This window comes from Harpia harpyja, chromosome 6, assembly GCF_026419915.1.
Source record: "Harpia harpyja isolate bHarHar1 chromosome 6, bHarHar1 primary haplotype, whole genome shotgun sequence".
Lineage (NCBI taxonomy): Eukaryota > Metazoa > Chordata > Aves > Accipitriformes > Accipitridae > Harpia > Harpia harpyja.
The window spans coordinates 26903326-26918717 of record NC_068945.1 but is presented as its reverse complement, the minus strand read 5'-3'; the positions used below and the strand labels follow the sequence as shown (position 1 = coordinate 26918717).

General features: G+C 39.6%; 1 protein-coding gene across 1 annotated transcript in view; it reads left to right on the top strand.

Annotated features, from left to right (window-relative positions):
• MYH9 (myosin heavy chain 9) overlaps positions 1 to 15392 on the top strand; it is a 74104-nt gene that overhangs the window by 1776 nt on the left and 56936 nt on the right. Inside the window, exon 2 of the mRNA XM_052790248.1 lies at positions 14183 to 14535. Coding sequence (XP_052646208.1) covers positions 14203 to 14535 — 333 coding nt within the window. The 5' untranslated portion in view covers positions 14183 to 14202. The remainder of the gene's footprint in view (positions 1 to 14182; positions 14536 to 15392) is intronic.

The window sequence follows — 15392 nt, the reverse complement described above, 5'->3', positions numbered from 1 at the left end:
GGAGGAAGCAATTGATAAATGTAAGTGGAGTTGTCTTTAGCACAAAAGAGTTTTGAAGTTGTTAATCACAATTGCCAAAACTGTATAAACACCAGAGTATGCTGCTAATCTGACCTTGTAAAAATAACTAAAGTGAAATCATGCAACAGTTCCGTGAAGCTCCGTGTCAGGTGGAACTGTTTAAATTGATGTGTTCTGCTTCTTGACAGCTTTATTTGTTGCGCTTATTCATAGTGTGCGCACTGTCTTTCTGGAGGTAGACAGGCAAAATTTTCACTAACCCTAAGGTAGCTGCAAAACTGCTAGTAGTGGATAGAAGCGGGGGTCTGAACATCTCATATTTACTGACCTGGAACCTCAAAGTGAGTATGACCAGCACCAAGCTGGTGAGTTACGTGGTTCTTTTTGTAATACGGTGTCATCTCTTGGATACTTGACTTGTATAGCCAAGATCTGATTTTGGAAGTTCTTGGGAGAAGAGACTTTGACCTCAAAAGTTTGCTCTGCCAGGTAGCATGTGGCTCTTTCTGTATAAACAGGAAGGCTAAATAGTCAGGTTCTGTCTGTCCCAGAAGAATGGGTGTAGAAACTGATGGCCTTTTATTGGACTTTGTTTGCATAGATTGTTAGGATATTTCTGCCATGGTTCTGGGATTATTTTTTTTCTTTCAAGTCATTCTCATAAGAAAAAAGTTGCCAGGGTGATGTTTTTAACTGAAGAGAAAAAGAAAGAATAAGCTTTTTTTCATTATTTCCTCTAGGTGGATTTTTTATATGCTTCAGAACGTTTTAAGACAAATGGGTTGTAAGAGGTACACCGTAATCTTTTAAGTGAATCAGTAATGAATGAGTAATAATAATAATAATAAAAAAAAAAAAGATAAAATTACTTGTACAGTAAAGTTGTGGGGAAGATTAGAAGAATTTCTCACTTAGGAGGCTGAAATAATCTGTGTTGTCCAGCACATTACTTTGGTATTATGAAAAAGTTGGCGAGTGTTCAAACTGTGTAGCGGGTGGTAGTTCTAATACTCATCTTTGTGTTGAAAACTGTGGTGGAGTCAGATGCCACAGGTGCTTAAATCTCTTTGTAACAGTACTTGGCACTGCAAATATTTCTACTACAAATGCGGAGACTTACATTTACCACTGCAACAAACTATCTTGAAAACTTGAACCACTATTATCTTGGCAGGTCTTGAAAAATAATGTGCTAAATGTTTATAATAACTAATAATTCACAGGTTAGTCCTCTGTCAGACTATTCACATGCAGGTACAAGGAAGTGTATGTGTATCCGCATGGCTACTAACTACATGAAAATATACTTCAGTTGTACTGGGAGATTAAAGTAGTCTGTCTATACCCAAAAATTCAGGTTTTGTTCTGTTAATCTCCAGGATACCAAACAGACGGGACAGGACATGTGTCAGAGGTATTGTGATTTCTGAGCTGATTCTGCTGAATCTTCTGCTTCTACCCCCCATCCTAGGCCCGTGTCTTGCCCAGATTCATGTCGTTTATGACTTTGTGTGGCTATAATAGGGTGAGATTATAAGCGGACCCACTGGAGGTCCAGGAACCCATCTGGTGAATGCAAGGTTTACCGAAAGGGGAAGTCAAAGTTAAGGTTGTCTTATCCCCCGCCCCTGTGCACTACATCTGCTTTCTTGCATGGTAACTTCAGGTTATTGGGTAATGTGCTGAAGCTCACTGATGGCTAAAGTGCATTTTAGAGGCTCAGAATTAGTGTGCACACCTACTAAAAGGTGTCCAAAACTTTGATCCTGAGTGTATGATTTAATACGTTTTTGTTTGACTCAATAATGCACTCAGTGCCCTCTAACATCCATTTTTGTCTTTGATTTCTTGTATAAATATCTTACTAGTCTTTGTTTTCGTAGTTTGTAATTGAGGCGCAGCTGTTTGCATGTTAACTAGAGAAATTGTGTGCCTGATGTTAAGTCTTCTGTGGGTTGGAACAAAACTATAATAGCATAGGATTGCCTACAGCGGCATTGTTTTTGCTGGCAATTGCTCTAGCTTAATGGTGGCTTGGTGACCTTGTACCTTAAATTTCTTTTCAGTTAAAGCACACTGTGGTTCTAATTGAATTTCCTAGCGTAGAAAGAGATGGAAACTAGCAACCTGATTTAAATAGAGTGTGATGAGACAAAAACACAAATGCAACTTCTGCCCTGGAAGCTAATGCAAATGGGTGTTGTCCAACTAAATGAAATGCATCAATTTACAAGTTCATCTTAATTATGGTTTATCCGCTTCACTTTTTTCTTTAGTGGCTGTGAGAACTTGTTCTGAGTACTTGAAGTAATAATCTCAACATCGATTTGTCTTGCAATCCTAGGCTACTGTAGTGGCTTAACATCTTCTGACCTCATTCCAACCCAGTCATGTTCAGCGTAATGGACTAGTCCCTGTTTTCGGTTAATGGCCCTTTGCTGGTTACTATTCAGTACAATATATTGCCTTTCTGAACGTCCTAAAAAGTCTAAAGAAATAGTAGTGTCTACGATTTTCCAGTGGTGGAACTGTGATTGATTTCACTGTACGATACTTCCAGAGCTAGTACTGCTAAGTCATGTCCTTTTTAAACGTAGCAAAGTGGAAACTCTAAAATTGATCTGGCGTGCTTGTCTACTGCAAATTATTTCTTATAGAAGTATTACAAATGTATTGCTGTTGGATGCAGAGAGGTATAATGAAATATAACTCTGCGTACTGTGGTTTGACTCCATGACCTCTTTATGAAACTTATGCCTCTAGAGTTTTGTACATAGGGTTTGGGTTCTGCTTGTCTTCATGACTAGAAATTTAAATTTCTCCTAATGCATGTATGCTGACTCTACTGAGCGTAGTAAATAAAACCACATGGATGAGTGATTTCAGTAAATTCAAGCTAATAATTAATATATGTTGAGGGGAACTTAACTTGGAAATCTGTATCATAAAGTATCCTTAACTGATGAATACTTCTATTCATCAAGAACTACCATTTTAATGAGCCTCGGCAGGAAATCCATTGTGATATATGCCTCAACGCAGAACTGGAGTTCTGATTTGAATGAAAGCAAAGTAGGCGTTCAGACTCGTAAGAAAAGAGGTTTAGAGAAACTTTACAGCTCAACTTTGACAGTCCCGTGCAGTCAGATATTTTTTTCTTCCTGTTGGGCAGCTTCCTGTTTAAAATGTAAGATTTAAAGCATGCTCTTGTAATAGTTTACTTCCCTTTTTATTGTTTGTAGTGATGAGCGTATGCTCATCGGTGTTTTTCTTTTAAGGTCAAGACTTCACCAGTTTGCTTGAATTTAGGCTTTTCTAATCCACGTTGGAGGTGCAGTAGATTTGACTTTGGTTAAAGTCAGTTGTGGCCAACACTTGATCCAGCTAGTTTTACTGACGTACTTAGAGTTGATTTAAATATCCAAGAAAAAAAAAGGAAACCTACGGTGAAATTTCCATGAAAAAAAAATTAATTTCAGTTGCTTCTGTCTTTTTCTCCAAATGTGACAACTGTGGTATCAGTTTGTAGGTAATTTTTTAGTCGGTAAGCTCTTTTTGGCAGGTACTGTTACACTGTAGGTCTGCTTGCCATTTAGTGCAAGAGATTCTAGTCTTGCTGTGCTCAGAATCGATAAAATCAACTATTTTGAACTGTGTGAGTATAAATTAATTTTCACTGATAGTGTTTCTTTTTCTTAAATTGGTAGTCCATCTTAGGACTTAGGCATATTTGAATGAATACAAGATGCTCAAATGTAAGAATTTGACAACAAATACTGAATGTAAATCTGAAGTCAAACCAATGAACTGGATGAGAAAGTTCCTGGCTAAGCACTTGGAACTAGCTGATTGATGAGGTAAATTGACTTTTGACCGTTTTTTAAATGTAGATGAAGAAAAATACTCTCTGACTTCTGTTTTGGCCATGTCATTCATGGTTTAAAATGTAGAGGAAGGTATTGACATTCTTTGCTCTTTTTTCTTCCTTTTTTTAGGTGGTTGGGGGGGTAGGTAGTTGCGTGTTTCACAATTAGTGGAACAGACCAGAAGGGGTGGATTTGAGATGAAGGTGTCCAGAAACAGGCAACTTAATTCATAAATTGCTGATTGCAGGTAACTACCTAGAAAACAGTTTTAGTTACTTTTTGCTTGTAAATGCATCTGAAGTAGTCCAAGAAATAATTTTTTTTATATTAATGAATTTTATTTTTTTAGCAGAGTACCACTTAATGTATTTTATTCTTCACAGGTGTTGTTCAGATGTCGTTGTTTCTGTTGTTCAGAGGTGGGGATGTTTTTATCTCTTTCTGACACCAAGTAAAATGTGTTCAGGCTTTACAGGATTGTTTACATAATTGGATATGGGAGTGTGGATACAGGTATATGGTAGACTATTTACAATAGTTAAGTAATTGGATACTTGAAACTGTCATGTTTCAAATGGATGTGTCTGTTTACTGACAAAGGAAATTTTCTTTCTTAGAGGAGCATAAGTACAAAATAAGATTTCTCCACAGGCACAAAAACTCTTTAAACTGTGACTTAACATTTGTGACTTAAACCAGTTCACTTAGCTTTTATCATCTGGGTTATATTGCAGTATGAATGTTTATAGCAGATACTGAAGTCTTTGACCTTTCATTACACAGTAAATTATTCTGAATTGTTTTAATGGCCCTTCCCAAGTCAAAGTTTTGTGCAGATGAACTTGAGTTTGCAGTTTAATGCGTATATGATGAGAAAGGAGAACGCACAAATGGGATGGGGAAGGTGTATTAGTCATAATTTTTCTTTAAAAAAGGGATTGCGAATTTATTAGACAAACTGGTGCAACTTCTAAAAATTATCTACATATTGTCTGCATAGCACTGTCATATACGTGTGCACAGTCAGTTTATCTTTTCCTCCACATAGTGGGAGTTAATCATTTTTGCATATGGCAAATTTTAAGTTTTTTTTTTTCCTAAGGGGCAGGACTATATAGGTAGATTTTTAGTTCTAAAAACTTGATGTAGATTTAACTGATAAATATTACCACGCTGTATTATACCAATTCTATCAGGAAAAAGTACAACAGCAGTAATGGTTCAGCTCTTGCTTGTGTGGATAACGAGAACATCATAGAGTCATAGAATGGTTTGGGTTGGAAGGGACCTTAAAGATCATGTGGTTCCAACCCTGCTGCCACGGGCAGGGACACCTTCCACTAGACCAGGCTGCTCAAAGCCCCATCCAACCTGGCCTTGAACACTGCCAGGGATGGGGCAGCCACAGCTTCTCTGGGCAACCTGCTCCGGTGCCTCACCACCACAGCACTGTAGTGTATATGGTTGTGGAGAAGTTGTTAACTATGGCGGAGGCGCATGAAACAGTTCTGCTACTCTGTGGTCAGTGTTCCCTCATGTTGTTTTTTATCCTTTTATGCCAGAAAGCAAAACTTTGTTGGAAACTTCCAAATTATATTTGCCTCCTCTTATTGGTACTGTGGAATGTCATAGTATGTCAGTCGCCTACCAGAAGGGGATAATTTTATTTTTTTCAAAAAAAGTCGTTTCCTGTAATGCCAGAACGGAGAGAAAATTTTATATGCCATATAGCCATGATTGTAACAGTTCAGACTAGGTTCCTACTATCAAGTGCCCCTGCTTTTACTCATTTCAGATTGAAAGATGAGTCCTTTCTTCTCCTTCAATACAAAAATCAGTGCTTCAGGACATCCAGACAGGAGGGCATGGTTGGGTGAATTCTAAAATAAGAGATGCCTAATGCTGTTCCTTTTTAAAGACTGATACATTTGACATTTAGGGAAGAAAGCACAGGTCAGGAAAGGAACAAGCTAACCAGAAAACAAGCGTGAGGCTGAGGTGTACAGACCAGACAAGCGTTCCTTGCGTGCTCCGCTGAAGCGGGGGCTTTCTCTAGAACATTGGTTATAATGGATAGCTAAGTAAGGAGCCATGAAGCTGTGCAAGACCTTGAAAGCAATAGAGAAATGTCGCAATCGGAATGTTTCAAAGTTTTTCAGACTACCTTGAACTTGATATTTATTTTCTGTGAGGTTGTTCTCAACCTGGCCTCCTTATACATCCTGGAGCTTAAGGCTATGTAGCTTTTCCTTCAGTGCAGGAGTTGCTGTTGTTCCATGTCCAGAGTGAGTCACTCTGCTCCTGCCCCCCACCTCCAAGATCACCTTCATAGACAGAGGTAAGTCCTCTTAATGAATCCCTGCGTATAGCTAGAAGAGTTGAGAATCAAAGTTGGACCCTGTAAAGGTGGTAGACTTCTCTGTGCTAGGGTTTTTGCCTACCATCCCAACAGCTGCTGTTAATGGTGGAGCAGAACTAGTTGAAAAAAGAACAAAAATGAGATGTAGCAGAAGGCTGTTTATGCACGATCATAGTTTGGCACAGTAGGTTGAGCTGTAAGTGTCTAGAGAAACTTGGTTCCCTGCTGTAATGTAAAAGTAATCTTTTTTTAAAATCGTTTGCCAGACATATTTGCACTTGGTTCTTTCCAATATGGGCTGGAAGAAAATTAGTATTATTGATGCTGAGATCAAAGCAATTTCTCAGTTAATGTAAGTGAGAATAATTGCTCCTGTGACTTTATCTTAGCCACATGTGTGCTAAATATTTGTCTCTAAAAGAGTGAACCAGAATTGTATTTTTCTTCTCTGTATTTAGGTGTAATTGTTTTGTTCCTTGTTCCCTCCTGTGATGGAATGAAACCTGGAGCTGATAAAGATGACAGGGAGTGCTAATTGATATAGAACTGTGTACTGGAAGAGCTACCTTACACTTCAGTGCCCCAGAGAGTTCTTGGCAGATACCTTCTTAGCCTTAAATCTGAATATTTGGGAAGGAATGAAAAGTGACCCTGAGATAACAAGGACAGGCTGAAACTTTCCAAGCTATTCTTCCTCTTTCATGCAATGGCCCTAGGGAATTCTGCATGCCTGATCAGAACTTTTGCAGTCCATTATGCCTCCTGAAAACAAGTCTTCCAGCAAAACAGCTTGAACAGCAGGGATGGGCTGCAGTTTTCTGAACTACAGCTGTCTCCTTAAGTGGGATTACTTTGCTGAGTGGTCACGAAGAATGTGTTCTCCCCCTGGAATGTTTTCCTTGTGGGCACACCGTCTCTGGAAGAGGAATTCTCTCCTCTGCTGAGAAGGCATGTACTGTACGAGCACTAATGAGAAACAACAGTTGCAGAAAGTGTATTATGCAGGATTGTAAACTTTGAATATTTATTCAAAGTGAATGGGGTTGGGTGGCAGCCAGCCTAGCTTTGTCATGCTAAAGACTGGACTTGAAATCAACAGAAGGCTACCCTCCCCCTCCCTAAACCAGTGTTTGGTGTGTTTAAACAATGTGCACAGGCTTCATAGAACTGATTAACTTTATTGGTGCCATGTACATGATAATGTGTCTCACTGAACTGAGAAGGTGCGATTAAAATAGGGGCAAGCATACCCTCCCTAGCATTAACTTAGGGAAGCTATGCCCGGCCATATTTGCCCATAACATACAGTGGTTAATTTCTTTACGGTATGCAGTGCAGTTTGCCAAGATTGTTTCTGTGCATGTATAGCCCATGGTGAAGCCTGTGCTATCCCGTTTTCGCTCTTTGGTACCCAAAACTAGCCTCTTCAGATTGGCATTAATTTACATTACATCTACATGTGCTGTGCTTGTAGCTTCTGTTCTCCCAATCTTGCCATTCATTTGAACCCAGGGGAGAGAAAATGTGACTATTAAGTGGCATGTAAGGACAGTGCCTTACTTGTATATAGCTTTGTGGCCTTTGCAATTTGCCATGGAAAGTCCCAGCTTCACAGAGCAAACCTCCTGTGTCAGCTGTTACAGTAGAACATGCAAGTGCTGCTTCACACATACCAGAAAGTGGTGCTTGACAGCTGATGAAAAGAGCTGGACATGCAGAAACTGAGAAACATTTATTCTATGTTTGTTGTTCTGAGGATGCGTGCCAGGTACCTTTAGGCCACCTGGAAAATACAGAATACCCTTCAACTTCTTTCTTCTGTCTTACGTGTAGTCTGGTCAGTTGATCAGATACCTGTGTAATACAGGTATCATTTATATGTTAGATAATTAGATTCCTCCTTCTTGATTCTTGGAGCCCTGTGCATACAGAGAAGGCACTTTAGTGCTCTACCTTTGAGTTTAACTTACAGTAATAAACATGGTAGCTGGCAAGTCTGGGCAGCACTACAGTCAAACTGAATATGCAGCAATAATTGCCAGCGATCTCCATTCCAGTTGTGAAATAAATCTTTCAACAATGTATTGTGTGCGTCAGACTGTGACTAGAGAGGAAAGCAGTTAACTACAGTAAGCCTAATAGCAATCATTATGAATCCCAAATAAAGCTGAACTAGATGAAATGAGTCTGCGTGGCGGCACGGCATTCTGAACAAAAAGGGTAAGTGTAGCTGAATGCCTTCAGCTTGGGGGACTATCAGTGAGGGAGTATTAATTGCAAACTTGTGTACTTGCCTGATGTTGTATTCTCTAGTGGGATAACTGAAATTCATGATTCTTCAGTCTGAAGCATCAAGCACTGGTGTGTCACAATATACTGAACTTGAGAAACAAGCAGATAATAACCAGTCCATCAGTTCAGCTTCCTGCCAGCTTTTCCCCTTCCCTTCCTCTCCCCCTCCCCCCTGCGATTCATTTCTCACCCTTAGTGATTCAGACTTCAGTTTTTATATAGGTGTTACTTTGAAGTTGGAACAGTTTGTGCTAACTAACTTTGCAGTTTTCTTTCCCATAAACATCCTGGCACGTGGAGCTGTGAAGTGTCAGCCTAGTACGCCCTAAACAGATGAGATCTGAACGATTTCTTAGTGAATACAAGGGAATTATAGGGAGGTTTTTTTGGTGGGTTAGGTTTTGGTTTTTAATGTTGTCAGTTCATGGTCACTGTAGGCAGTCTGGCCACTAAAGTCTGCTTACTGTGCTTTCTAGCTGCACTTAATGCAACTGTTTCTGTTGATTTGATGAACTGTATTCAGCTGGCTGGGGAAAGTGAAATAGTTGAGTTTGCAAAAATAATGCAAGTATTAGCTGTTCAGATTGTACGCTTAACAGATTCCCATCATATGAATGTTACTGACCAAACTTAGTTTGAATCGTTAGCTTCTTCTCAAAGTCAGATTATTTTTTAAATGCTGTGTATTAACAAAGAATTGAGTTTCTTCACTGAGGACAATTTATTTGTAACTGAAATGGGACTGTAACTGACCAGTAGTGCGGCAATTTTCTAGTGTAAAAGTCTTGTCTTGCCTGTAGAAATGGTGTACATTCCTTTCGCTCTGTGAAAAGGGCCTTTTGTCTTGTATGCCATTCTCTCACAACCTGCTAAAGGTAAGCCAGTTTGGAAAATGGCATGAGAGTTGTGTTCCTGAAATACTTTTAAAATGTGAACTGTATAAACAAAGGAAATTAACTTGTTTTAGTCTAAATGTGTTTACTGTTTATTGTCCATTCTTTTTGTCATCCTGATCTTTAGGGTAGTTCCTCTTGCACTGCTAGTATAAAGGTTACTAGACAAACCCTGTGGGGGGATCATGTCATGTGAAATCACAGGAAGTTTTTATAACAGTGCCTTACTGGTGGATATGAAGCAGGAGAAACTTCTAGTAATTACCCGCCTATGTCCCTTTTCATGCAGGCTCAGTCTTACAGCAAAGTTCCGAAATGGTGATCTGAATCAGCAAGTATACAGTACATGTATCTGGCTATTTTATGTTCTCTATAGCCCAGTATTTCACAGACTTCTCATAATTCCTTAAAGTAAGGAAATGGTTTGTGATTAAAGCTGTCTATTCCAATGTAGTAATGCATCTTTGCTAATGATGAGGTTGAAGCCTAAGAAGAACAGTGTGGGGATCCCTACTTTAATGGTGGTTTAGATAACTCAAACTAGAAGTGCTTTCCTTGCCTAGCTAGCGGTCTAATACTTGTTAGCAAGTGTGATGCTTTAACTGTTGCCATTAATGCTCTTCTGAATATATTCTGTTTCTGCTTCAGGCTGTTACCTCGATAGTTTAGCATAGCCCAAGCTCATCTTACTGAGCAGTGGCTCAGTCCCAGAAACAATTATGTGGCTGCTGACAGAGTAAACATTTGAAGGGGGGGAATAATACAAATAGTTCTGGAAAATTAAATTGCAAACAGATAATGTTCTATGCTTTTAGCAGTTGCAAAACGCTGTAATCGAAAGGAAGGGAACTTATAGCAGAGGTAGCTTTTAGACCTTTCCAAGCCAGACAAGGTGTTTGTTTCCAGGTTTTTGGGAAGCACTTGATGCTTTAAGTAGGGAGAGGAGTGTGTGAAGTGTCTCATAATTCAAGCCTTAAGGCTATGAAATTGTAGGAGGCTAAGGCAAACTTCTGTCCATATGATTGTATTCAAACGAGCGTTTGGGGTAGTTCTGCCTAGTTCAAAGGGAATGCATGGCATCTTAACTTAGAGCCAGTGTTTAGCTTGTTCATCTCAAAAGAATCTACAGGGAAGTATGTATGTAAAGCATTATTGAAAAATTTTTTAAGGTTGGACTACATATTATTTATGTCTTGGTCCCGTCCTATTCATGGCTGTAGAGATTGCTTTGCATCCATCTGTAACTGTATGGCATCTTTGTGGCAACTATGTAGTTAGTTAAATGGCAAAAGAGTGTCTTTTGGCACCTGAAATAATGGCAAACAAGCAACGTTTGACCAGCCTGTTCTCAGGCTGCTACAAACCACAATAAGGGAGCATACTGGGTTAACAGGGAAGTGACTGCAATATTTCATTTTTGGAAACAATACTAGGAAGGAGGCATTTAAACTCCAAACAAGGATGGTCTATCTTCCTTCTGTATTTTTTTGGTCTTCTTGCCTATAGACTGGTGTTGCATCAAAAAGAATATTGTTAACGGTATTCTCATCTGACAGTTGCACAATAGCCATGTAAAGATAAATGTCCTTGCCCCACGTAATTATCTACACCCAAAATGCAAACTACTAGGCAAACAAATTGCTTCCTAATTTGTTCCTAAAATGGTAATGACTTGCATTCGTTGAGAGTAGCTGTAAGGCTGCAAGAGCTTACTGGGCTTGCTTCCTTGACCACTTAAGGCGTTTTTAGAAATGCCCAGTGAAATGTGGCGTAAGCTAGGAAGATAAGTTTTGGAGCCCATGAGATGGAACTTGCTGAATCTGATTCCTCTGGTACTGTTCTTGTGGAGAAGGCAAATTAATGGTTGGTTTGTGGTATTGCTAGTCTAGAGGCCCTGTGGGTTAGAAGTCAGCCTTGAGAATAGCACTAATACCATGTTATCTTAGCTTGATCCTCCATTTTTTTAGTTCTAGTACCTGATGATTCTGTTCTGGAGCACATGAAAACTAGTTTGAGATGGTGATGCTTGCTGCTTCCATGCAATAGGGTAATTTTCAAGTCTGTTTAAAGTTTGAGGTGCAGACCATCTTTGAACCTCCTCACTATTTGGTAGTACTGGCATAAAAAAACTTAGTGTTTGGTGAGATTTTAGAATGGCCGTGTTAGGCTACTTCTCTTCTTACTGTGAAAGTTGTTGTTTTCAGTCCTGGGAATAAAAAGGGGTAGATGCTATAGAATGATCCCTTACTGGCTGAAGAATGCAGTCTTGCTGTATGTGAGATAATTTGGGTTTCTCCTCCTGTGAGGAATTTGATTAACCTCTCTGTGGCTATCTTCTTCCCTTAGTTCTCTCCAGATCTAGAACTGGCTGGGGATACCCCTTGAAAGATTTCTTGTGGTCTTACGTATTTCTTATCCAAAAAGAATTAGTCTTTATCCCAGAATAAGTCTCCAAGGTGTGTTGAATGCATGTACTCTTAACAGTAAGGAAGTGAGGAATACGTTTCAGTGTAATACAGGACACTTCAGATGGCTGGTTACTTCGGATTCCTCAGGAAATGATGAAACTGAATTTAGCTGAAGCGTACTGCCTCTGTGTCCTGCCTGATTATAGCCAAAAAAGGCAACTGGTTAGATTCTGGGAGTTGCATAGGCAGGAAACTGTGTAATGGAGGGTAGAGCACAGCTGTTGCCTTGCCAAACCTGATACAACTCTGAACACAATTGAATATTTCTTTCTTTTTTTTTTTTTTCCTTTTCCCCTCCTTCCCTCCACTCCCTTTTTTTTGTTTTTTTTTAACCGTTTGACCACAACCTGCAGATGATACTCTGCAATGTCATGGAGTCTCAATATCTTTTGTTGAATTGTTAGTCTTCTCTATTTCCTACACACTGTCAGGCTAGCTGTTGTAGGGTGGTCTTGGAGCTCTCTTGACAGCTCAAATTTTTCATGGCAGTCTTCTGACTGCTACATCTTATCTCTGCAACAAACCTCTTCACTGCGTACCCATTAAAATCTGGGTTTTCAATAAAAATACAAAAAGCCAGGGAGGAGGAGCTGCTCTGAGAATCACTGTTGCGGTTATTGAGGTGGAAGTGTCAGTGACCCTGTGGGGAAGGAAAGATGAGGTAGAGCGTGGAGTAGCTGCTTGGCATATCCTATAAGGCTTAAGACAAAGATTTTAAACTTAAACTAAAGGAAACAATTATTTATAGAGTAATTTTCTCTTTGTTTGCTAAAGAATTTTTGACTGTGAATATACAGCTATCCATACAGTTATCTGGCACAAAGTTGCATACCACCTACAGTGATATATTTGTTGAAAGGAATTTCCCTACATGCTTACAAATGACTGGTGTGGGCATTTGTGCCTGCGATTATTATAGCTGATGTTTTTCTGGCTTCATTCACTGCTTGCTAATGCTGGGACTCAACATCTATTGTTGCTCTCATGCATATTTTGAGAATTGAACTGCTTCTGTCCTGCTCTCAATAACTTTTTGTCTGCGGTATCTATAGTCAGACTTCACCTATTTGATTTGCAGGCTGGTTTGTAAATATGGGTATGGTCTGTAGAAAATTTATCTCTGTAGATCCTGACAGCCTACCATGACATGAATATTGATATTTTCATTTCCTGTTCTTTTGGTGGTAAAGAGCTCTAACTTCTATCCAAGTTACAAAAAACTTATATTGAGGACACTGGTATCTTTGTGAGGAAGGATCCAAGAAGTAATGTTTATGGGACCTTGTAAAGAGGCTGCTGCTACGTGGTTAATGAGCCTTGACGCATGCAGTCCTTTCTTCTGATTGAAAGGATTTCTGAGTGGCACCAGTAAAATTGCTGCCTTATAAACTGGAAAATCCCTGGCGGTAGTGTTCTGGTTTTGATGAAACACTAAATCTAGGGTGCCATTTTCTGAGTATGCTGCCTACATCTCCCTCTTGTAGGGATGGTACTCTCTCCTCTACCTGACCACAGCTTCATAGAAGGATCCCAATAGAGGATTTTTGGCTGTAAAATTTCCTGACCACAGGTTTATTCTGTTACTGCCTTGGAGGTATTTTGCTACTGAACATTATCTAGAAAAAAGATACAAACTGGTGGGCTGGGTGTTGCTACTAAGCTGGTGATGGAAAGTATCTAATGTCAGTCTTAACTGGTGTCCTCAAATTATCGATGATGTCTTTTAGAAGCAAAGTATGTCTCATGTATTGTCTAGGCTGGTATATGGCATTTCTAAGAAGTTGTAGTATTTGATTCGTAGCTTATCAGAACAAGGAGATAGGAAGTGAAAGTGTTGATTGAACATTTATGATTATATTTCTGACGTAATATCTCTACCGAGTAGAGCAGTGAAGGGCTAATCTTGACTTGAACATTACTGACATAGTATCTGATGCTATGAGTATTGGCACATCTTACAAATTGTTTGATGCTTGCCACTTTAATGTGCTTTCTTTTTTCTGCCAAATAATGGCTTCCAAATGCTTAACGGTAAGTGTTTTGTTGTAGGGTTTTTCTTAACTGCTTGCTAGTTTGTTTTTTTTTCATCCTCTTGGCAAGCCAAACTGTGACCTTATTGGAAGTTTGACAACTTACCAGTGCTTACTAACATGAGACTAAAGGAGGGGGAGGCATGCTCTGATGACCAGGGCCTCAGAGTACTTAGCGTGTGCCTGTCTGCCTCTAGGAATTTGCAAGGCAACTTGAGCCTTTAAAAATATTCCCCCCCTTCTCTTTTTGCAGGTCCCCAATTCTAAAACACAATGTCGCAAAGAGATGCAGATAAGTACCTTTATGTGGACAAAAACATCATTAATAACCCACTGACTCAGGCTGACTGGGCAGCTAAGAAGCTGGTATGGGTTCCCTCAGAGAAGAATGGGTTTGAGGCAGCTAGCCTGAAGGAAGAAGTAGGAGATGAGGCCATCGTGGAACTGGCAGAGAATGGGAAGAAGGTGAAAGTAAATAAGGATGACATCCAGAAGATGAACCCCCCCAAATTCTCTAAAGTGGAAGATATGGCAGAGCTGACATGCCTGAATGAGGCTTCTGTGCTTCACAACTTGAAGGAGAGATACTATTCGGGACTGATCTATGTAAGTAATCTTGTCTATTGGGGTAAGAGTTCTTGATTACATAGTATGTGAACTTACTGTAATCACTTTGCTTCTAAAATGTGTATGTTAACCTTTCGTTGCCCCTATACGCAACTCTCATGTGACTTAGCTTCTTCCCTCTACTTAAAATCTTTTCACTAAACTATGCCAATCCCCCTCTAGTTAATGTTGAAGCTTTCAAGGAATGCTGTGGTAAATCTGTCTTTAACATTTTAATGTCTTCATTTGCAGGATGTTTTGAATGCCATTTAACTTTCTTTTAGCAAGAAGTGAGAGCAGTTGGAAAGTGGTAAATGGGGAGTCTGATCTGGGCTGAACCAAATAATAATAAAAACACAGTCCCGATATACCTAACATCTGAATTGCATTTTCCCACGTCTGGAGCTTCAGTGGGAAAGAATGCTAATGCCAAGCTTTGTGTTACAAAAATTCTGGATCTCGGAGTGTTTTGCTAGAGAAGGCACATATGTGCCTGCGTGTGCTTACAGATAGGAAATACTTCCTTTTCTTTCTACCCCAAAATGGACAAGAGCAGAGATTCCTGCTTCTTATTGCTGTGGAAATGACAAAGCTACCATTTATGGGACCAATGGTCATACTAATGAAGCATGCATTAACTACTTCTGAATACCAAAAGCAATGAATAGGGGAAGGTGGGGAAGGAGAGTTTGGAACCTTGACCTGGTTCTTCAATTCCCTTCTGATTTTCCTCTTCCTGTGGCCTCTGTTTAGCCAGCAGATGTTGGTTGTGATAGCGCCTATTTTATCGATACTCTGCAGGCATAGAATGAATGATTAAACTCAGCGGTAGTGTAAAATTTGGGTGCAGTGACTGG